Here is a 22,568-nt window from a genome sequence, read left to right on the forward strand (position 1 = left end):
AATCCTCCGGTACCTCTCCTGACTCCATGAACTATTGAAAATATCTGTTAACATCTCGCTTACCTGCTCAGCCACATCCATCAATACTCTCAGGTGCAGATTATCTTGACCCGGAGCCTTATCTACTCTTAGATGACTTTGCTGTTCCTTCAATTCCTCCACTCCAACCTGGATCTTCTGTAAAAGCCCTTCCTCACCTCCTTGATAGATACTCTCAGCTATTGGTAATTCTCCTGACTGTTCTTGTGTAAAAGTTGAAGAAAAATACCTGTTTAATAAGCCTGCCATCTCACTTTCATCACTCACCACTCTCCAGGTGCTATTCCTCTTTGCCCCCAACTGGTCCTAACCTGTTCTTTTCCCCTGGTATGTTTAAAGAAAGCCTTGTTATTATGTTTAATATTCTTAGCCATGTTCTTTTTATGTTCTCTTTTGGCTTGCCGAGTTATTTTCTTCACTTCCCTCTGTTTACTCCGATAGTGATATAAATATAACTCCAGTCCTGTTGTTGTAAACCGAATAAATACCCTTTGTTTCTCCTTAATAGTGTTCCTTATCTCATGACTCAACCACACTGGTCTCTTTCTACTTCTAGTTTTATACCTCATTGGAATCTACTTACTCTACACTCCACACATTTGGTCCTTGAAGGTTTCCCATTTCTCTGATACTGATTGTCCTGTTGTTGGTCTCCCAATCTACATCTCCAAATTCTCTCCTCATACCCTCAAAGTTTGCCTTCCTGAAATCTAATAACCTTACCCTTCTATCCTGAACTCTAACCCTCAACAGAATCTTTGCACGCACAAAATTATGGTTACTTGCTCCTCAATGCTCCCCGACTTTCACCTCCTCCACCATATTGGGATCGTTCCATTAAAGGAGGTCTAGCACTGCACTCCCCCTCGTGGGCTTATCTACAAACTGGGTTAAAAAGCAATCCTGGACTAAAACTAGGAAATCCTCATCCACTCTACCCTTTCCCTGTTCCTGGACCCAATCTATCCCTGACAAGTTAAAATCCCCCATCATGAATCCTCTTCCCTTACCACATGTCCTTTTACATTCTTCATGTTAACCTCCTTCCTCCTCTTCCTTCCCACCCAGAGCCCTATAAAAGCATCCTACCAGGATCTTACTGTTTTTACAATCTCTAATCTCTCCCCATACAGAATCCTCAACATTTATTCCTTCCTTCATGTCGCCCCTTTCTCCTGATGTAACCCATGTTTCTCTTTGCCTCTTGACACACGTTTCGGTTCTGGGAGAACTGAACATGGGATGACACAAAAAGCATTGTAACAAATAGCTCACACTGTGAATCATTCATCATAGTCCAGGTTACAACCTGTAAAGGTTAAAAAAAAAAAATGCTGGTAGTTATGCCTCTGGTGATGAACATGCTCGATCGGAGTCTCAACAGGTGTGTTTCCAATTTCGAGCACAGACAAAGCTTTCAGGTTCAGCTGCTTTCTTCATTGTTTACAGGAACTATTTTATAAATAATTCATCAGTATTTTCCGAGAAAATATTTTAAAATGACAAAGATGGTGTATGAAATATTCCACATGTAAAGGAACATGCCAAAGATCGTGGTGTTCTCATGTTTATTAACCAGAATCTTTTTTTATATTCCCTTGTGCCTTGAAATAAATGTGATTAAAATGTCTTGTCTTGAGAAGACTAAGTATGTGTGTAAGTTAAGAGTTAACAATCCATCAGGTTTAAAAACTAATCAAGTGAATACAGTTTCGGGTATGATGTTTTTATTTTGATGTACTGCACTCATCATGGAGTGGACGAAGAACTTCATTGGCAAGGGTTATCCTGGGTGGTTTACCATTGCTTTCCCAGCATTGTTTGACCTTTCTAAACGTTCTCAAACCTTTTACATGATTCACTTCAAGAAAGGAAGCAACAAATACCATTCTTTCAGTTTTTGGTTTCACTCAGTCAAGGTTTGAACCACTGTCCTCCCAGATTTGGAGAAGAACTTCTCACCATTTCACCACCCAGTGTGGTTATGGTGGATTTTTTTCCCCACACCATAAAAGGAGCTTTGAGTGTGTTCGTCTGTGGGAGTTCCACCCATTGGTTGGAGAATTCACCTGACTCCGCCCACAATTTCGACACCACCACCACCACCGCCACCACCGCCATATTTCTATACTCCATGTACGTTTAAGGTTCCAGAGGCCTCTTTTGTGAGGCTTGCGCTTTCCGACTCACTCAAAGCTTCAATCTTAATTCAAATTCGACATCCAATTTCATTTTCCATCGTGGTTCAGATGGTTTAAGACCCGGTTTCAAAAAAACAGAAGAAAATCGTACGGTTATTTTTGAAAAGGTAAAATGCATTTTAGTCACCATTTTTGGTCGTGAACGATGCAGATCGGTGAGAGAAGGGGAGGGAGTGAGAAAGAGGGGAACAGAGTGAGGGGAGGAAGAAGGGAATGAGTGAGGGGAGGGAGGGGAGGGAGGGGAGGGAGAAGGGAATGAGTGAAGGGAGGGAGAAGGGAATGAGTGAAGGGAGGGAGAAGGGAATGAGTGAAGGGAGGGAGAAGGGAATGAGTAAAGGGAGGGAGAAGGGAATGAGTAAAGGGAGGGAGAAGGGAATGAGTGAAGGGAGGGAGAAGGGAATGAGTGAAGGGAGGGAGAAGGGAATGAGTGAAGGGAGGGAGAAGGGATTACTTTTGGACTTACTTGTATTCCTTACAAAAGGACCAAATTATAGAGAAAATAAAAGGATTAACTGGAATAAGGCATGGAAAGAAAATCCAACTGAAGGCAATCTCAGTTCCTTCCAAAAACGTTGGAACAAGTGTATGTCGACCTCACGAGAGCCAGAAAACAACATCTTTCAAATCTCAAGTTTGAACTCTCAAACCTGTCCCCCTCCTCCAAATCCTGGTGACATCGAGTTAAGTCAGCTTCTGGTGTATGTTCCCCCTCCATTCCCTCTCTTACCTCAAATGGCCACACAGCTGACACAACACATGAAAAGGCTGAATGCCTAAACTCGGTGTTTGCATCTAAATCTTGTGTCCCAAACCCATCACTTTCTCTACCCACCTTACCCAGTCGCAACCAATTGTCCCTGGACTATGTGTCCTTTTCTCGTGACAAGGTGGAGAGCTTGCTGTCAAAGCTTGAATCAGATTCTGCAACCGGTCCAGACAGCATCAGCCCACGTGTTCTAAAAACCTGCTATGCTGCTCTTGCTCACCCTCTCTCTGTTCTATTCACCCTCTCATTTGCCCAAGGTCATATGCCATCAGTTTCGAAATCAGCAAACATCACTGCCCTGCATAAAAAGGTGCAAAAACAGATCCCCACAACTCCAGAGCAATCAGCCCTCTCCCAATCATCAGCAATGTTATGGAATCCATCATCGCTTCAACCATTAAATCCTTCCTCTTCTCCAATGGCTTGATTTCGGATCATCAATTTGGATTCAGACCAGGTCACTCTACCCTGGATATGCTGATTCTGCTCTCCCAACAATGGATGGAGATCTTCAATGCCAGACATGAAATCAGAGCCATCTCTCTCGACAGGTAGTGTGCTTTAGATGCGTTCTGGCACCCGGCCCTTCTCACCAAACTCTCTTCCGATGATATCCAAGGACATCTCCACTCATGGCTCACAGACTTCCTCTCCTGTCACCCCCAAAGGTCAGGTCAGGAATGGGAGCATGCACCAGAGCAGCATGTCGCTGTGTCCACTTTCTGTCGGTACTCCATGGGCCTCCGTCTGGCCATCCCCCAGGCAGATGCCTTGCCCATCCCCATCTCCTTGAGATGCCGATCAACCTGTTGCAACCACGAGGCATGTGGTTGGCCCATTGGCCTCCTCCACTCAGGAGACTCCCTCGTTGAGAGAATCTGGTGAGCAGGATCAGCGTCAGGAAAACGAGCCACATGTCCATACAGCCGCAGCTGATGCTCACGGACTATGCAGGTAACAAATCTCATTTGAGTCTCTCTCAGCAACCACTCGTTGGACACAAACTCTGACCAGCGATAGCCAAGGATTCTCCGAAGAGACCTGGTACCAAAGGATTTAAGTCTCCATCTCAAGTCCTTGGTCAGAGTCCAAGTCTCGCATCCATAGAGCAAGACTGGAAGCACCAAGGACTTGAAGACTCGGACTTTCATCGTCCCGCACAGGTACCGGCAGTGCCACACTCCATTATCCAGTGAATTCATGACTCCCCAGTCCCGACCCTGACGTCTATTCACCTCTGACTCACAGCCAGCAGAGACATGAATATCACTGCCAAGGTAAGTGAATCTCTCCATGACCTCAACACGCTCATCACAAACAGGCACAGACAGGAAAACAGCATCCAATATGTCATTGAAAGCCTGGATCTTAGTTTTGACCCAGGAAACCCGTAATCCCATCGGCTCCAACACGTGGTCATTGAACACAAATGTGACAATCCAAAGGTCAGTGTGGTGAGGCCTTCTCCATGACTGCTTGGTGGGTCCGTTTTTCTTTGTGGAGGATACAGTGACCTCAACAATTTACATGAACGTGTTGGAAGGATTTGCCTTCCTCCAGATTAAAGACCTGCAACCTGATATCATTTTTCAACAGGAGGGCACTCACCTTCATTGGGCCTTAGTTGTTCGAGCCATCCCTGAATGAAAATATTCCTGGCCCCCACGATCACCAAACATAAACTCCCTTTATTTTTTTCTGTGGGGGTTTGTCAAAGATGTTATCTACAACACCAAGGTGGCAAACCTGTAGGATCTTCGTTCTCAGATCACAGCTGCATGCACACTGGTGGATGCAAACATGCTGAGCCGAACATGGAAATAACTTGTGGACTGCCTTTATGTCCTGCGCACGACAAACAGAGCTCACATTGAAGGGTATTGATGGTGTGCACAAACGTTTATGAGTTTCTGTATCATATAAACCAAAGGTTATCATTGTAGCATTTGTGGTTCTAAATACATTAACAACCAAAGCTGTCCTGATCTTTTTGGAACACCTTGTATAAATATTTTGCTCGGTTTTGGTGGAATTATAGTGTGCTGTGTGGCATTATGCTTGGTGTTGGCTTCATGGTTAGGGTGGCATGCTTCACGCTGGCTGCCTGATGGTTTATCAAGCAACCGTGGACATTGGCAAAAGCAATTGCACTGAGCAGGGTCCTCATATCCACAGCCGCGTTACCTACTCATTGGTGCAACTACTTATAATGGGTTTGGGAATCGAACCCAGACTGTATCAATTAGAGAGATTATAATGGGTTCGGGAATCGAACTCAGACTGTATCAATTAGAGAGTTTATTATCAGGTCAGGAATCGAACCAAGACTGTATCAATCAGAGAGATTATAATCGGGTCGTGAATCGAACCCTGTTCCTTTTTTATTATTTCAAGATTATGAAACAATCCTGGAAGTTCAAAACTGATCTGAGAATCCAATTATCGTTTTGTTTAATGGATTAAACACTGGGTGGATGATGTGATGTGAGTGTTGTAGGTTCGAATCCTGTTGTTTTGTACTTTATCATATAATTTATGGAGAATAACAATGTTGCCTTTGTTGATAATAACTTTAATTAAGAATTGAAACGTTTTTTGTTTTTACTCTGTGAGTTTTCTTCCAGAGACGTTCTCTCTGTGTTTAATAAATTAATAAAGTTCCCAAACTTGTGCTTGTTTTGTGCAAAAATAATTCAGAAGTGAAAGCTTTCCTGAGATTGTGACAAACACACACACACACACACACACACACACACACACACACACACACACACACACACACACACACACACACACACACACACACACACACACACACACACACACACACACACACACACACACACACACACACACACACACACACACACACACACACACACACACACACACACACACACACACACACACACACACACACACACACACACACACACACACACACGCACACGCACAAACACAAACATGCACACGTGTCCATACTCGCTCAAGGAGCTTGAGGGAAAATTATTGTATTGTTTGAATAATTATAAAAAACTGGATTCATAAACAAATGATTCCTTGTGTGATTGATTGATCAAAACAACCTTTCAATCGGTTCCTCCACCTTGGGGTCCGACATTCCAGGTTCCTCCACCTTGGGGTCCGACATTCCAGGTTCCTCCACCTTGGGGTCCGACGTTCCAGGTTCCTCCACCTTGGGGTCCGACATTCCAGGTTCCTCCACCTTGGGGTCCGACATTCCAGGTTCCTCCACCTTGGAGTCCGACATTCCAGGTTCCAAGACCCCTGTGGATGAAATGTTGTGGAGCACGAACGATGGATTAAAACCCGAAACGTCAACGTTTTAATCTCTCCAACGTCGGTTACAATAACCTGATCAACGTCGTGTTTATTTAATCCATCTGTTACTTGTCTACCAAGGGACATCGACACCGACCGGTTTACTTGTCTGCCAGCGAACATCGACATTAACCTTCACCATCAGGACGAGTTATTCTGATTTTGATCACCCTCATCAGATGTACAACGTGTGTTATTATTATTTATTTAATAAAATCGGGTCTCTTCCCCCTCCCCCTCCCCTCCTCTCCCCATGTTCAAACAGGTTTCCACGTGGACCATGATCTGCTTCGCCACAAAGTGTTAATCTCCACCTTTCCCAGTATCCTGTGGACACCTGCAGGCCCCGCCCAGTGTTGGTTGAAATCGATCCCGGGCCACGCCCACTCAGTTTATTTAATTCCCACAACGTTCCTTGTCTTTACACTTCACCCACTGGGACATCGGCAACAACCTTCCGTTGATGATCCTGACCCGGTGACCCGAGAGGTGCTCGGTACGCAAGGGCGTCGAGAGGGAGGGGTCGGGGTGGGGGGGTCACTGCCCGTGGTCCATTGAGGGACCCGAGCTTGTCCTGAAAGTAATTTTTATACAAATGTTCGAGAGAAAGTGTGTGTGTGTGCGTGTGTGCGCGTGTGTGTGTGCGCTTGTGTGTGTGTGCGTGTGTGTGTGCGCTTGTGTGTGTGTGTGTGCGTGTGTGTGTGTGTGCGTGTGTGTGCGTGTGTGTGTGTGTGTGTGTGTGTGTGTGTGTGTGTGCGCGTGTGTGTGTGTGTGTGTGTGTGTGTGTGTGTGTGTGTGTGTGTGTGTGTGTGTGTGTGTGTGTCCCGAGGTTGTTTTCCTCCGGGCTGGTGCTGCCTCTCGATGCCCCTGTCGGTGCATGTTTTCTGTTTCATATAAATGACATTTCCAAATAAACACATGATGTTGATGAGGTGAAAATAAGATGAAGAGTTTAATTTGATATCAAGGGAAGGACCCTCGGTCTCGTCTCTCTACTCTTTCCCTCGCTCGGTTATCAGGGGGGACCGTGGGGGGTCCGGGGGTCCTTGTTTCCCTTCACTCGTGTTCAGAACTCGGTGATGTTTGTTTTTGTCCCAAAGGAAATCAGCTCTACCTAATAGTTTGCGACTTGTCCGTCCGTCCGGAGTCTCCTCATGAACCGATATATTGAATGGGAGAGAATAGTACAGGATTACATCGACAAATATATATATATATATATATATATATATATATATATATATATATATATATATGTATATACACACACATACGAGTATACAAGGGGCTGCAAAAGTAGGTATACAGTAATGAAAACAACGTATACCTTACTGTATACCTACTTTTGCAGCCCCCTGTATACATGTGTAAAAAAAAAAAAATGACCGTTTTTACAGCCATTTTTCCCTGCTGTGCAGAGGTTTGGCTTCTTCTTGAGGCAATGTTTTATGGCTGGATGCCCTTCCTGACGCCAACCCTGGTCGCCTCTTACGACACACATGGATATGGTACACCTATTCTAACCGGGGCATACACCGGGACCAGTACACTGGTACTCATTTCGCCAACCTCAGATGGATGACAGGCTGAGTCAACCCCCTGGTGTTAATTCAGCAGCCAACGGGGCTTGAACTCAGGACCCCGGGATCCCAAGCCGCCACCGTAACCACTAAGCCAACACCAGGCTTCCTGTATTCATGTGTAATTGAAAAAAATTATTATTATTGATTCTCAGATGCAGATTTGATAACATTTCTGAACTGGGTTTTCCATAGACTTTACATGTTTTGTGTTCAATTCCACGATGATCCATTCCAGTGGAGGATAACGAGTTATATCCACGACACACTCGCTTTGTTTATCTTATCTTGTGATTGTGATTTCTCATCTTGTGTTATTTTGTCTATTTGTGAATTACTAACTCGTGTTTTGAACATTTTTCCGATTTGTTCTCGTTGAGAACATCACCAGATCTCGTGAAGTTTTGTGAGAGATTAGAAACCACAAACCGAACATGATGAAGATGTTCAAGTTGATGAAGAGATTATTTCTTCGAGATGTTCTCATGATCCTCTTAATGGATTTGTTTTTCACCTCCACAGGTGAGTCCTGAAGTTGTGGAATCATCATCAATGTTAATTAATTATTATCCTTCTCACCCAGGATGGTGGAATGGTTTGATTTGATCCCAATGATCCTTTTCTTTCCAAAACAAAATGTTATCTTTATGGATCATGATTGTTAAACCCATGGAGTGCGATATTAGTTTGTACACATTAATAGGGTAATGGGGGTCCAACTTCTGGGGAATAAGAAGGTTTACAGGATAATACGGAATGTTGTGAAACTCAATGTCTCATCGAATGTCGATTTGTGTAAGGAATTCCACGAATGTTTGTTTTCTTTGGTTTTGTTTTTTTTTTAAAGTGAGAATCGATTTGTCATGACTTTCCCTTATAAAAGGTTATTCAAGGTTCTCTGAACTAAACACAAACATTTTTCTCCAATACTGGAGAACTTTCCAGACTCGGTGATGTCATGGTAGAGTGCCTGTTCAGAGTCTGGGAGGTCGGTGGGTCGAACCCTGACCGAGTGAAACCAAGGATTATAAAATAGGACGTGATGATTCCTCACTTGATGTTCAGCATTTAGATGATAGAACATGGATAAACCCCATGGGTTGCCATCCAATGAGGAGGGAAATTTCTCCCTCAAGGTTCCCCACTGACTGCAGAGAGGAAATCACCACCATTAGATGATAGCACCAGCACCCAGTGTGTTCATGGAAGTTCCTTCTCCCAAGATCAACGTCATGTTTGTCCGATGTCAAGTCTTGTGTTATCTGCCATTTCTGTCTGCATGAGAGTACATGATTTGTGTGTAACAGCTCCTCCATGAGTCTTAGGATTTTTATAAAAATTATTCTTTTCAAACTTTATTCTTAGTGTTGTGGTTTGTAAATTATGACATTATTTCGTCGGTAGTTGAAGTACTTTGATTCAGATATAATGTATGGTGATGTGTCATGGTAAATCTTGTTCAAATTTAACTGTTCACCTTAACAAACCTGGTTCACCTTTACAAACCTGATTCGATGGGAAAATATCTTCTCTCCATCATCATTATCATGTTTATCTCCAGTAAGATGTGAAGTTTCCTTGGAAAGTGAAGGAAGAGTTTGATTGTGTAACAAACCGCAGGTACACTGTTCCTATAAATGTTCATGAATGTAGATTGTTGGAGTTCATCCTTATCAGGTGAACAATTAAGCCTGGTGTTGGCTTCGTGGTTGGAGTGGTTGGCTTCGGATCCCGGGGTCCTGAGTTCAAGCCCTATTGTCTGCTGAATTAATATCATCTGGGTTTGACTGAGCCTGTCATCCTTCTGACGTTGGTGAAAGGAGTTCCATTGTTCTGGTAGAGGGGGCACAGCATCAGTGGCACTCTAATAAATGATAGTTACCTTGCTGCCACTTGCAAGAATGGAACAGATGAACAACTTGTGTGTGTTTAACTGTTGCACTCTTATTGAGATGTGTGGTACTGACCTGGACACTGTGGTGGATCCAATTATTTTACTCATTTTGATAAATGATCATTTTCCCACTGGAAAGCTCCAGATGGATTTGTTCACCCAAGGAAGTTCAGTGTCATCTCTCGGGGTCTTGGGGAGATCGGAAAATTTTATTGAAATGAAGAATACAATATTTAATCCCACATCCCCTCGATCTTTGTCACAACTCATGAGCAGTGTGTTGCTGCTGGTTTGCATTACTGCTCAGGATTGCTATTGTGCAGCTGATGCAGTGCCCCTGTAGGTTAGGGCAGGAATTTATGATAAATCCTGAGAAGGTTAGAACCAACTTATCCATCTTTGCCAAATATACCAAGGGATGTTCGATGTCCACCAGCTACCTCCAGCAGATGGGATATCCAGCTTAACGTCCATCTCAGTGACGTCACTTTGTTTATCAACACCATGCCTGTGAATCACAAATCATATACAGTGGGGAGAACAAGTATTTGATACACTGCCGATTTTGCAGGTTTTCCCACTTACAAAGCAAGTAGAGGTCTGTGATTTTTATCATTGGTATACTTCAACTGTGAAAGACGGAATCTAAAACAAAAATCCTGAAAATCACATTGTATGATTTTTAAATAATTAATTTGCATTTTATTGCATGAAATAAGTATTTGATCACCTACCAACCAGGAAGAATTTCGGCTCTCACATACCTGTTAGTTTTGTCTTTAAGAAACCCTCCCATTCTCCACTCATTACCTGTATTAACTGCACCTGTTTAAACTCGTTATCTGCATAAAAGACAGCTGTCCACACTCAATCAATCAGATTCCAACCTCTCCACAATGGGCAAGACCAGAGAGATGTCGAAGGACATCAGGGACAAAATTGTAGACTTGCACAAGGCTGGGATGGGCTACAGGACAACAGGCAAGCAGCTTGGTGAGAAGGCAACAACTGTTGGTGCAATTATTAGAAAATGGAAGAAGTTCAAGATAACAGTCAATCTCCCTCGGTCTGGGGCTCCATGCAAGATCTCACCTCGTGGAGCCTCAATGATCATGAGAAAGGTGAGGGATCAGCCCAGAACTACATGGCAGGACCTGGTCAATGACCTGAAGAGAGCTGGGACCACAGTATCAAAGAAAACCATTAGTAACACACGACGCCGTCATGGATTAAAATCCTACAGCGCACACAAGGTCCCTCTGCTCAAGCCAGCGCATGTCCAGGCCCGTCTGAAGTTTGCCAATGACCATCTGGATGATCCAGAGGAGGAATGGGAGAAGGTCATGTGGACTGATGAGACCAAAATAGAGCTTTTTGGTTTAAACTCCACTCACGTGTTTGGAGGAAGAAGAAGGATGAGTACAACCCCAAGAACACCATCCCAACCGTGAAGCATGGAGGTGGAAACATCATTCTTTGGGGATGCTTTTCTGCAAAGGGGACAGGACGACTGCACCGTATTGAGGGGAAGATGGATGGGGCCATGTATTGCGAGATCTTGGCCAACAACCTCCTTCGCTCAACAAGAGCATTGAAGATGGGGCGTGGCTGGGTCTTCCAGCATGATAACGACCCCAAACACACAGCCAGGGCAATTAAGGAGTGGCTCCGTAAGAAGCATCTCAAGGTCCTGGAGTGGCCTTGCCAGTCTCCAGACCTGAACCCAATAGAAAATCTTTGGAGGGAGCTGAAAGTCTGTGTTGCCCAGCGACAGCCCCAAAACCTGAAGGATCTGGAGAAGATCTGTATGGAGGAGTGGGCCAAAATCCCTGCTGCAGTCTGTGCAAACCTGGTTAAGAACTACAGGAAACATCTGATCTCTGTTATTGCAAACAAAGGTTTCTGTACCAAATATTACGTTCTGTTTTTCTCATGTATCAAATAATTATTTCATGCAATAAAATGCAAATTAATTATTTAAAGATCATACAATGTGATTTTCATTATTTTTGTTTTAGATTCCGTCTTTCACAGTTGAAGTGTACCTTTGATAAAAAAATTACAGACCTCTACGTGCTTTGTGAGTGGGAAAACCTGCAAAATCGGCAGTGTATCAAATACTTGTTCTCACCACTGTAGTTTATAATTGGGTTGGGAATTTTTCCTTTATATTGTCAGGTTTGGAAAACCTACCCCGGGGAAGAGCATACATGAACACGTAGGTGGCCTGAGGATCAGTTATTTCATTAGTCTTTGTGTAGACAGTCCTTGGTCCCTTGTCAAAGGTTGTTTGGGTGGACATGCATTGGCTCGGCTGTATTTTTCCAGTTTAATGTCTCCCCCCTCCAACTCTGGTACTTTCAATCTTTCTTTCTTCACACCCTCATTCTGTTCAATCCCTCTGTAAATTTCCATCCTTCCTCCTTCACACAATCGGACCATTTCCCTACTCTGCCTTTTTCAATCCACGAATTACCTCCCCTTCATCAAACATCCTTTCAACAATTCTACCTTCACCCCTGCAGCCGTTCAGTCATCCCTCGGTCCGGTAGAGTCTCTCTCCATTTTTCACTCCATTTTATATACATGTGCACGGCACAGCGCGCAATGCTTGGTGTTCCTGGTCTGCAAGGTGCGGCACTTTTCACAGGTGTGGTACATTGCTGAACTGTACGAGTGAATTATTGTGCATGAGGGAGGGGTCGGGGGCTCTGGTCACGGCCTTGGGTGCAGAAAGGAAGGGGTGGGGCTGCATTGAAAGCTCCCTCAGAATGGCGTGCCAATTTCCACAAGTGACATCATGGAACTGCCTCAATTGGCTGCAGATTAAAGAGAGAGAGAGAGAGAGAGAGAGAGAGAGAGAGAGAGAGAGAGAGAGAGACAGAGAGACAGAGAGACAGAGACAGAGACAGAGACAGAGACAGAGACAGAGACAGAGACAGAGAGACAGAGACACAGACACAGACAGAGACAGAGACAGAGACAGAGAGAGAGAGACAGAGACAGAGCGAGAGAGAGAGAGAGAGAGAGAGAGAGAGAGAGAGAGAGAGAGAGAGAGAGAGAGAGAGAGAGAGAGAGAGAGAGAGAGAGAGAGAGAGAGAGAGAGAGAGAGAGGAGACTTGTGGGGGGATGGAAGAAAGCTGATGTGAAGAAGAAGCAGAAAGGCGGAAGTGAACAGGACTTTCCATCAACCATTCTTTGGTTCTTCTGACCATCAATTGGTTCTTCTGACCACGTGCTTGTCAAAGTGAACATCCCTCTGGGTGTAATCAGAGAACCAACTCAGCACCGTCAAGTTTGGCATTTCACTCAAGCCGGCTGGCAGGGTCCTCAAGCAGCCATCAAACTTATAGACTGGTCTCCTATCACTACTTTCTCCAACATCAACTCATCCTGAGAATTATTTCAAAGAAACTTGCTCTCTCTCTCTCTCTCTCTCTCTCTCTCTCTCTCTCTCTCTCTCTCTCTCTCTCTCTCTCTCTCTCTCTCTCTCTCTCTCTCTCTCTCTCTCTCTCTCTCTCTCTCTCTTCTCTCTCTCTTTCTCTTTCTCTTTCTCTTTCTCTTTCTCTTTCTCTTTCTCTTTCTCTTTCTCTTTCTCTTTCTCTTTCTCTTTCTCTTTCTCTTTCTCTTTTTCTTTCTCTTTCTCTTTCTCTTTCTCTTTCTCTTTCTCTTTCTCTTTCTCTTTCTCTTTCTCTTTCTCTTTCTCTTTCTCTCTCTGTCTCTGTGTTGTCCTACCCTTCCTCCTGCCCTTGGTTCACTGAAGCTTGTGGCAAGGCAGTTGTCCTGAATCAACTTGCCTTTGCCTCATAGAAAGAAAACACAACTGAGGGTAATTTCTGTTCCTTCCATAAAGCTTGGAACAAGTGTGTATCTACCCTCAGGAGAGCCAGAAAACAACATCTTTCGAAGCTCAAGTCTGACCTCTCAAACCTCTCTCCCTCCTCCAAATCCTGGTGGGGTCTAACCAAATCTGTTTCTGGTGTATGTTCCCCCTCCATCCCTCCCTTACCTCTAATGGCCGCACTGCTGACACCGCACGTGAAAAGGCTGAATGCCTAAACTCGGTGTTTGCATAAAAAGCTTGTGTCCAACACCCATCGCCTTCTCTATCCACCTTACCCAGTCGCACCCAACTGTCCATTGATTCTGTGTCCTTTTCTCCTGACAAGGTGGAGAGCTTATTGTCAAATCTCGACTCGATTCTGCAACCGGACCAGACGGCATCACCCCACGTGTCCTAAAAACCTGTTCCTCTGCTCTTGCTCACCCTCTCTCTGTTTTATTCACCCTCATTTGCTCAAGGTCATCTGCCATCTGCTTGGAAATCAGCAAACATCACTGCCCTGCATAAAAAGGTGCAAAAACAGATCCCTGCAACTACAGACCAATCAGCCTTCTGCCAATCATGAGCAAGGTTATGGAATCCATGATCGCTTCAGACATTAAATCCTTCCTCTTCTCCAATGGCTTGATTTCCGATCATTAATTGGGTTTCAGACCAGGTTACTCTACCCAGAATATGCTGCTTCTGCTCTCCCAACAATGGATGGACGTCCTTAATACCGGACATGAAATTAGGGCCATATCCCTCGACATATCGCATGTTTTTGACACAGTCTGGCACCCTGCCCTGCTCACCAAACTCTCTTCCCATGGTATCCAAGGCCATCTTCACTCATGGTTTGCAGACGTCCTCTCCTGTCACAGTCAACGTGTGGCCCTAAATGGAGTTCTTTCATCCGCTCTTCCTGTCCAGGCTGGAGTTCATCAAGGGAGCGTTCTGGGCCCTGTTCTTTTTCTGGTTTTCATCAATGATCTCTCCAACTCCCTGGAAAATCCTCTTTATCTCTTTACTGATGACTCCACCCTCTGCCGTACCATCTGACATCCCTCAGACCGGCAAGCAGCAGCTTCTTCACTCACTGCAGTTATTGGTAAAATCACAAACTGGTCCAACACGTGGAACATGTCTTTCAATCCGGACAAATCTCACACTCTCACTATGTCTCTCCGAAAGGACCGTTTGAAAAACTCCCCCATCTACTTTCTCAACAATACTCTGGAAGAAGTCCTTTCTTTCAAGCTTCTGGGTCTCAATATCTGCCATGATCTTTCCTGGGAAAGCCACATTTCCAACATGGCCTCCAAAGCCAGTCGCCGACTGGGCATCCTCCATTGTGCAAAGTTCTTCCTTGGCCCACCTGAGCTCCTAACCACATACAAAGCTTTCGTCCACAGCCTGGTGGTGTACTGCTCTCCCCTCTGGGCTGATGCTCCAGCCTCTCACCTTTCTCGGCTTCAGGCTATGGAAACCAAGGCATTTTGAATCATGGGCATCTCCTGTGATGAGGCCGAGTCTTTGGGCTTCTCACTCTCTCACTGCAGGCAGGTCGTGATCTTTCTGTCTTGGGTCATTCTCCCTCAATTCACCCAAGGGTTGAAACCCGACCCCCTCAGATTTGGCTAATTTTCTGCATGTATGTTACATATGATAGTCTATGTTCACATACAATTTTTTTTAGCTAAATCGGACTAGGGGTTGACGAGATATGACCTTGAGAACTTTTGACCTTTTCGACGAATGTCGCGTTTCCACCAAAATTCAAATCCTCATCTCAGAAACCCCTTGCCCTATCTCCATTATTTTGGTGTCGTTGGAAAGGTAATTGTCCATAGAATGCAAATCCAGCATCGGTTCGTCGATCTAGTTAAGTTAGGGGTGGATGATTTTTGGACATGACATTTGACCTTGACCTTGAAGACCTCATGACCTTGACCTGATCTTGCATGAAAATGAGTTCATACGGTCTACTATAACATATCAAAAAACTGGAGGAGTAGTATTTTTTGTTCTCGAGATATTTTCGGCCATAATTCAAAGGTCGCAAAAATGCAACCAAATCATGACGTCATAGAACATGGACTTTAGTAGGTAATGTGACTGGACTTCACTGGGTAATGTGACTGGCAGTACCCTGCTCCGTGTAATTACTTTGACCGGAATTTGTTGACAACCCTCTGGGCCATTGAGTTATCTGTGGTTCGGGGAGTTATCCAAGGTCCGGGGGCCTCAGGGTCCGTCGTAGCAACAGGTCTTGGTATGCACGTGATCAGCCCATTGACCTCCTCCACTCACGAGACTCCGTCGCTGAGAGAATCTGGTGAGCAGGATCAGCGTCAGGAAAACGAGCCACATGTCCATACAGCCGCAGCTGATGCTCACGGAATATGCAGGTAACAAATCTCATTTGAGTCTCTCTCAGAAACCGCTCGTTGGACACAAAGTCTGACCAGCGATAGCCAAGGATTCTCCGAAGAGACCTGGTACCAAAGGAATTAATATAACTCTCCATCTCAGATCCTTGGTCAGAGTCCAAGTCTCGCATCCATAGAGCAAGACTGGAAGAACCAAGGACCTGAAGACTCAGACTTTCGTCCTCCCGCACAGGTAGCGGCAGCGCCACACCCCATTATCCAGTGAATCCATGACTCCCCAGGCCTGACCCAGACATCTATTGACCTCTCACTTACAGCTGGCAGAGACATGAATATCACTGCCAAGGTAAGTGAATCTCTCCATGACCTCAACAAACTCACCAGAAACAGGCATAAACAGAACAGAAGCATCCAAGATGGCATTGAAAGCCTGGATCTTAGTTTTGACCCACGAAACCCATAATCCCAGCGGCTCCGACTCCTCATTATGCACCTCGAGGGCCCCCAAAAGGACATCTAAAGTCTCCGCAAAGATGACTGCATCATCTGCGAAATAAAGGTCAGAGATCTTGATATTCTCAAAAGATGCAGCGCAGCTTGATCTCTCCAACATCCTCCCTAGAATCCAGTCCATACACGTGCTGAAAAGTGTGGGGGCCAGTACACACCCCTGACGAACTCCAGTAACAATTGGAAATAAGTCAGAGATCGTACCACCACATCTCACAGCACTCTCAATACCAGAGTAGTGTTCAGACATCAGATCGATCAGTTTTGGTGGCACCCCACGAAGACCAGGAATCCTCCAGAGGGCATCCCGATTCACTGAATCGACCGCTTCACAGAGATCAACATCGGCTGCAAGCAGCCCCTATCGAAACTCTCGTCTGCGTTCGGTGAGGACCCGAAGAGCGAGGATATGGTAAATCGTTGACCTCTTTAGTGTAAAGCCTTGCTGCTCTGGACGCTGGTGCTCAACCAGATGGTGGCGAACCCTATCAAGAATTATCCAAGCAAAGACCTTTCCGGGCACTGAGAGCAGTGTCACCCCTCGGTAGTTGTTGCAGTCTTGGCGATCACCCTTCCCTTTCCAGAGAGGGACAACAAGGCCCCTCTTCCAGCCAGTTGGGATGATGCCTGTGTTCCAGGAGGAGGAGAGCGGAGGGTTCAGGTTCAAAGTGTTCAAAGGGCGGAGGAGCTCCTTGTGAGCCAACGGCCATCCATATCTAGTGCCAAACTGTGTCTGCAGACGTCCTCCTGCAGTTGGGTTACTTCTTCTTAGGAGGTTGGTGGCAGGATTTGCACTCCGGCCACCGTAAAACCCTTCATTCCGCAAAACGTAAAAACGCAAAAAAATCTGAAAACCCACTCCGTGGGAGTACCTCCTGTGCAGCTTCCCTTCGCAGGGCAGCTCACCGGATGACGGGATTGCGGCAAAGGCTTCGGGACCCCCAATCTTTGATCGGAGGGAAACCACGGGGTAACATCCCTGGGTCAGATTGCGGGAGAGTGTGTCGGAGTGGTGCTGAGGTGTCATCCACCAGACGGCGGTCTCCTTGGGTAAACCTGAGGCGGTCCCTTCGGGTGGGTGCCTGGAATGTCCTATCCCTCAGAGAGGATGATCACCTGTCTCTGTTATCATCTGAGCTCAAGCGTTTGGACATCGGGATTGCAGCTCTCTCTGAGGTTCGGAGACCGGATTGCGGCGAGATAATGGTGGGTGGTTACACCTACTATTAGTCTGGTCGCTCTGATGGTTACCATACCCAAGGAGTTGCTGTAGCTGTGTCCAATAAGCTGACCCCAATGATAATTGAGATAACACCGGTCAACGAGCGTATTATGAGATTAAGGATTCGTCACTCCTTAGGTGTCATTTCCCTGGTCTCTGTTTATGCTCCGACTGAGGTGAGTGATCTCACCGTGAAGGATGCATTCTACACCACACTCGAGTCTGTGGTTGATCAGTGCCCCAGACGAGATACACTTCTAGTCTTGGGGGATTTCAATGCATCGACTGGAACTGAGAGGGATGGTTATCAGGTGTGTGTTGGTCCCCATGGGTCAGGAACTATGAACCAGAATAGCACTAAGTTCCTTGACTTTGCAAGAAGACATGGACTTAGGGTGGCTGGTTCATGGTTTCAGCGCCCACAAGCTCATCGCTGGACTTGGTATTCCAATGCTGGCGGTGTGGCAAAGGAGATTGACCATGTCCTCATTGACGGTCGTTGGAGGATGATCCAGAACTGCAGGGTCTACCGGAGTGCTCAGTTCCTCAATACTGACCACAGGCTTGTTGTAGCAACTCCAAAGCTGCACCTTAAATCCTGGAGAATGGTACCATCCCAGCCTAGGCTGGATGTTGCCAAGCTCAGGGATGAGAGAGTAGCTGAGGAGTTTGCGAACAGGCTGAGTGGACACTTGGGGGGTCTGGGTGCTTTGGGGGGTCCTGAAGAGTTGTGGAGCGCCTTCAAGACCACCGTCCTTGATGTTGCCAGTGGATGTCTTGGAACGCACCGCAGGGCAAAGAATAATTTTGTCTCTCGAGGGACACTGGATACCATTGATCAGAGTCGCAGGGCCAGGCTGAATGGCAGAGCTGAGCTGTTCAGGGAGCTGAGGCGTAAAACTGTACGTGCAATGAGGGTGGACAAGGAGGCCTATGTGCGAGGAATCTGTGAGGGGGTAGAGCATCACCTGTGGATAGGTGATTCTCGTCCTGCTTACAGGGGAATTCGCGCATTACGTTCATCCAAGCCCATCCCTCGGAGCACTGCAGTTCGAGCAGAGAGTGGTAGGCTCTTGACAGAGGAGTCTGAAGTGAAGGCCTGCTGGGCCGGTTACTTTGAGCGGTTGTACCAGGCTGATCCCCCAACTGTCGAGTTGGACGTCAAGGGTGTTACAATCCCTGTTGCTGACCCTCAAATAAACTGTGGTCGACCTTCACTTGTGGAAACACGGGCTGCGGTGAACCAGTTGAAACGGGGCAAAGCTCCAGGGATCTGTGGCATCCATGCCGAACTTCTCAAGGCTGGTGGTGGAAATGCTGCACTCGTGTCGTTGCATGCAGTTTTGTGCTCTGCCTGGAACACAGGCATCATCCCAACTGACTGGAAGAGGGGCCTTGTTGTCCCTCTCTGGAAAGGAAAGGGTGATCGCCAAGACTGCAACAACTACCGAGGGGTGACGCTGCTCTCAGTGCCGGGCAAGGTCTTTGCTCGGATAATTCTTGATAGGGTTCGCCACCATCTGCTTGAACACCAGCGTCCAGAGCAGTCAGGCTTTACACCAAAGAGGTCAACGATTGACCGTATCCTTGCACTTCGTGTCCTCACCGAATGCAGACGAGAGTTTCGGCAGGGGCTGCTTGCAGCCTATGTTGATCTCTGTAAAGCGTTTGATTCAGTGAATCGGGATGTCCTCTGGAGGATTCTTGGTCTTCGTGGGGTGCCACCAAAACTGATCGATCTGATGTCTGAACTCTACTCTGGTACTGAGAGTGCTGTGAAGTGTGGTGGTACCACCTCTGACTTATTTCCAGTTGTTACTGGAGTTCGTCAGGGATGTGTACTTGCCCCCACACTTTTCAGCACTTGTATGGACTGGATTTTCGGGAGGATGTCGGAGAGATCAAGTTGCGGTGCATCGTTTGGGAATGTCAAGATCTCGGACCTTGATTTTGCAGACGATGCAGTCATCTTTGCGGAGACTTTAGACATCCTATTGGGGGTCCTCGAGGTGCTGAATGAGGAGTCGGACCCCCTGGGATTACGGGTTTCTTCGGTCAAAACTAAGATCCAGGCTTTCGGTGACATCTTGGATGCTGCTGTCCTGTCTGTGTCTGTTTGTGGTGAGGATGTTGAGGTCGTGGAGAGATTCACTTACCTTGGCAGTGATATTCATGTCTCTGCTGGCTGCGAGTCAGAGGTCATAGACGTCTGGGTCGGGCCTGGGGAGTCATGGATTCACTGGATCATGGGGTGTGGCGCTGCCGGTACCTGTGCGGGAGGACGAAAGTCCGAGTCTTCAGGTCCTTGGTACTTCCAGTCTTGCTCTATGGGTGCGAGACTTGGACTCTGACCAAGGATCTGAGACGGAGACTAAATTCCTTTGGTACCAGGTCTCTTCGGAGAATCCTTGGCTATCGCTGGTCGGATTTTGTATCCAACAAGCGGTTGCTGAGAGAGACTCGGATGAGATTTGTTACCTGCATAGTCCGTGAGCGTCAGTTGCGGCTGAATGGACATGTGGCTCGTTTTCCTGACGCTGATCCTGCTCACCAGATTCTCTCAGCGAGGTAGTCTCATGAGTGGAGGAGGCCAGTGGGCTGACCACGTGCCTCATGGTTGCAGCAGGTTGACCATCATCTCAAGGAGATGGGGATGGGCCTGGCATCTGCCTGGGGGATGGCCAGACGGAGGCCCCTGGAGTACCGGCGGAAAGTGGACGCAGCGACGCGCTGTTCTGGTACATGCTCCCATACCTGACCTGACCTGTGTTCCAGGCAGAGCACAGAACTGCATGCAACGACATGAGTGCAGCATTTCCATCAGCCTTGAGAAGTTCAGCATGGATGCCACAGATCCCGGGAGCTTTACCCCATTTCAACCGGTTTACCGCAGCCTGTGTTTCTACAAGCGAAGGTGGGCCACAGCTGATTGGAGGGTCAGCAACAGGGATTGGAACACCCCTGACGTCCAACTCGACAGCTGGTGGATCAGCCTGGTACAACCGCTCAAAGTAACCAGCCCAGCGGGCCTTCACTTCAGACTCCTCTGTCAAGAGCCGACCACCCTCTGCTCTAATTGCAGTACACCGAGGGATGGGCTTGGATGAATGCAATGCGCGAATTCCCCATGTAAGCAGGACGAGAATCACCCTTCCACAGGTGATGCTCTACCCCCTCACAGATTCCTCGCACATAGGCATCCTTGTCCACCCGAAGTGCACGTACAGTTTTACGCCTCAGCTCCCTGAACAGCTCAGCTCTGCCATTCAGCCTGGCCCTACGACTCTGCTCAATGGTATCCAGTGTCCGTTGAGAGAGAAAATTCTTCTTTGCCCTGCGGTGAGTTCCAAGACATCTACCGGCAACATCAAGGACGGTGGTCTTGAAGGCACTCCACAACTCTTCAAAACCTCCCAAAGCACCCAGACTCCTCAAATCTCCACTCAGGTTGTTCGCAAACTCCTCAGCTACGCTCTCATCCTTGAGCTTGCCAACATCCAGCTTTGGCTGGGATAGTACCATTATCCTGGATTTAAGGTGGAACTTCAGAGTTGCTTCAACAACTTCTTGGTCAGTATTGAGGAACTGAGCACTCCAGTGGACCCTGCAGTTCTGGATCATCCTCCAGCGACCATCAACGAGGACATAGTCAATCTCCTTTGCCACACCATCAGCGTTGGAATACCAAGTCCAGCGATGAGCTTGTGGGCATTGAAACCATGAACCAGCCACCCGAAGTCCATGTCTTCTTGCAAAATCAAGGAACTTAGTGCTATTCTGGTTCATAGTTCCTGACCCATGGGAACCAACACACATCTCGCAACCATCCCTTTCAGTTCCAGTCGATGCATTGAAATCCCCCAAGACGAGAAGTGTATCTGGTCTCGGGCACTGATCAACCACAGACTCGAGCGTGGCGTAGAATGCATCCTTCACGGTGAGATAACTCGCCTCAGTCGGAGCATAAACAGAGACCAGGGAAATGACACCGAAGGAGTGACGAATCCTGAGTCTCATAATATGCTCGTTGACCAGTTTTACCTCAATTATCATTGGATACAGCTACAGCAAATCCTTGGGAATGGTAACCATCAGAGCGACCAGACCAATAGTAGATGTAACCACCCACCATGATCTCGCCACAATCCGGTCTCCGAACCTCAGAGAGAGCTGAAATACCGATGTCCAAACGCTTGAGTTCAGATGATAACAGAGACAGGTGATCATCCTCTATTCGGGATAGGACATTCCATGCACCCACCCAAAACGACCCCCCTCAGGTTAACCCAAGGAGACCGCCGTCTGGTGGACGACACCTCAGCCCCACTCCGACACACTGTCCCGCAATCTGACCCGGGTATGTTACCCCGTGGTTTCCCTCCTATCATCAAAGATTTGGGTCCCGAAGGCTGTGCCCCAATCCCATCATCTGGTGAGCTGCCCCGTGAAGGGAAGCTGCACAGGAGGTACTCCCACGGAGTGAGTTTTCAGATTTCTTTGCGTTTTTGTGTTTTGCGGAATGAAGGGTTTTACGGTGGCCGGAGTGCAAATCCTGCCACCAACCTCCTAATAAAAAGTAACCCAACTGCAGGAGGACGTCCGCAGACACATTTGGGCACTCGATATGGATGGATGTTGGCTCACAAGGAGCTCCTCAGCCCTTTGACAGGTTTTGTTTTTAATCCTGCTGGGTGTCCATATCCAAACACCCTCCTCACCAAAAAACCTGGTGGGGGAGACGGTTTAGTCGCCGACAACCCGACCATGGAACAGGTTAGTACAGGTTTACATGGTACCT

At 46.8% G+C, this 22,568-nt stretch overlaps 2 protein-coding genes across 3 annotated transcripts in view; both read left to right on the forward strand.

Moving 5' to 3' along the window:
* Positions 1-6,688: 6,688 nt before the first annotated feature.
* Positions 6,689-22,568, forward strand: part of LOC147010459 (uncharacterized) — a 153,681-nt gene continuing 137,801 nt past the window's right edge. Inside the window, exon 1 of the mRNA XM_085858785.1 lies at positions 6,689-6,844. The gene's annotated coding sequence lies outside the window, so the exon portion shown is untranslated. The remainder of the gene's footprint in view (positions 6,845-22,568) is intronic.
* Positions 6,913-22,568, forward strand: part of LOC147010460 (uncharacterized) — a 44,595-nt gene continuing 28,939 nt past the window's right edge. The window contains exons 1-2 of one of the 2 annotated variants that reach the window (XM_085858775.1): positions 6,913-6,928; positions 8,309-8,450. In XM_085858775.1, coding sequence (XP_085714901.1) covers positions 8,363-8,450 — 88 coding nt within the window. In that variant the 5' untranslated portion in view covers positions 6,913-6,928; positions 8,309-8,362. Of the gene's footprint in view, positions 6,929-7,782; positions 8,451-22,568 lie in introns of those variants that run through there. The other variant, XM_085858774.1, reaches the window with a different exon arrangement.

This window comes from Eptatretus burgeri, chromosome 16, assembly GCF_056783735.1.
Source record: "Eptatretus burgeri isolate ZD-2024b chromosome 16, Ebu_testis_v1, whole genome shotgun sequence".
Lineage (NCBI taxonomy): Eukaryota > Metazoa > Chordata > Myxini > Myxiniformes > Myxinidae > Eptatretus > Eptatretus burgeri.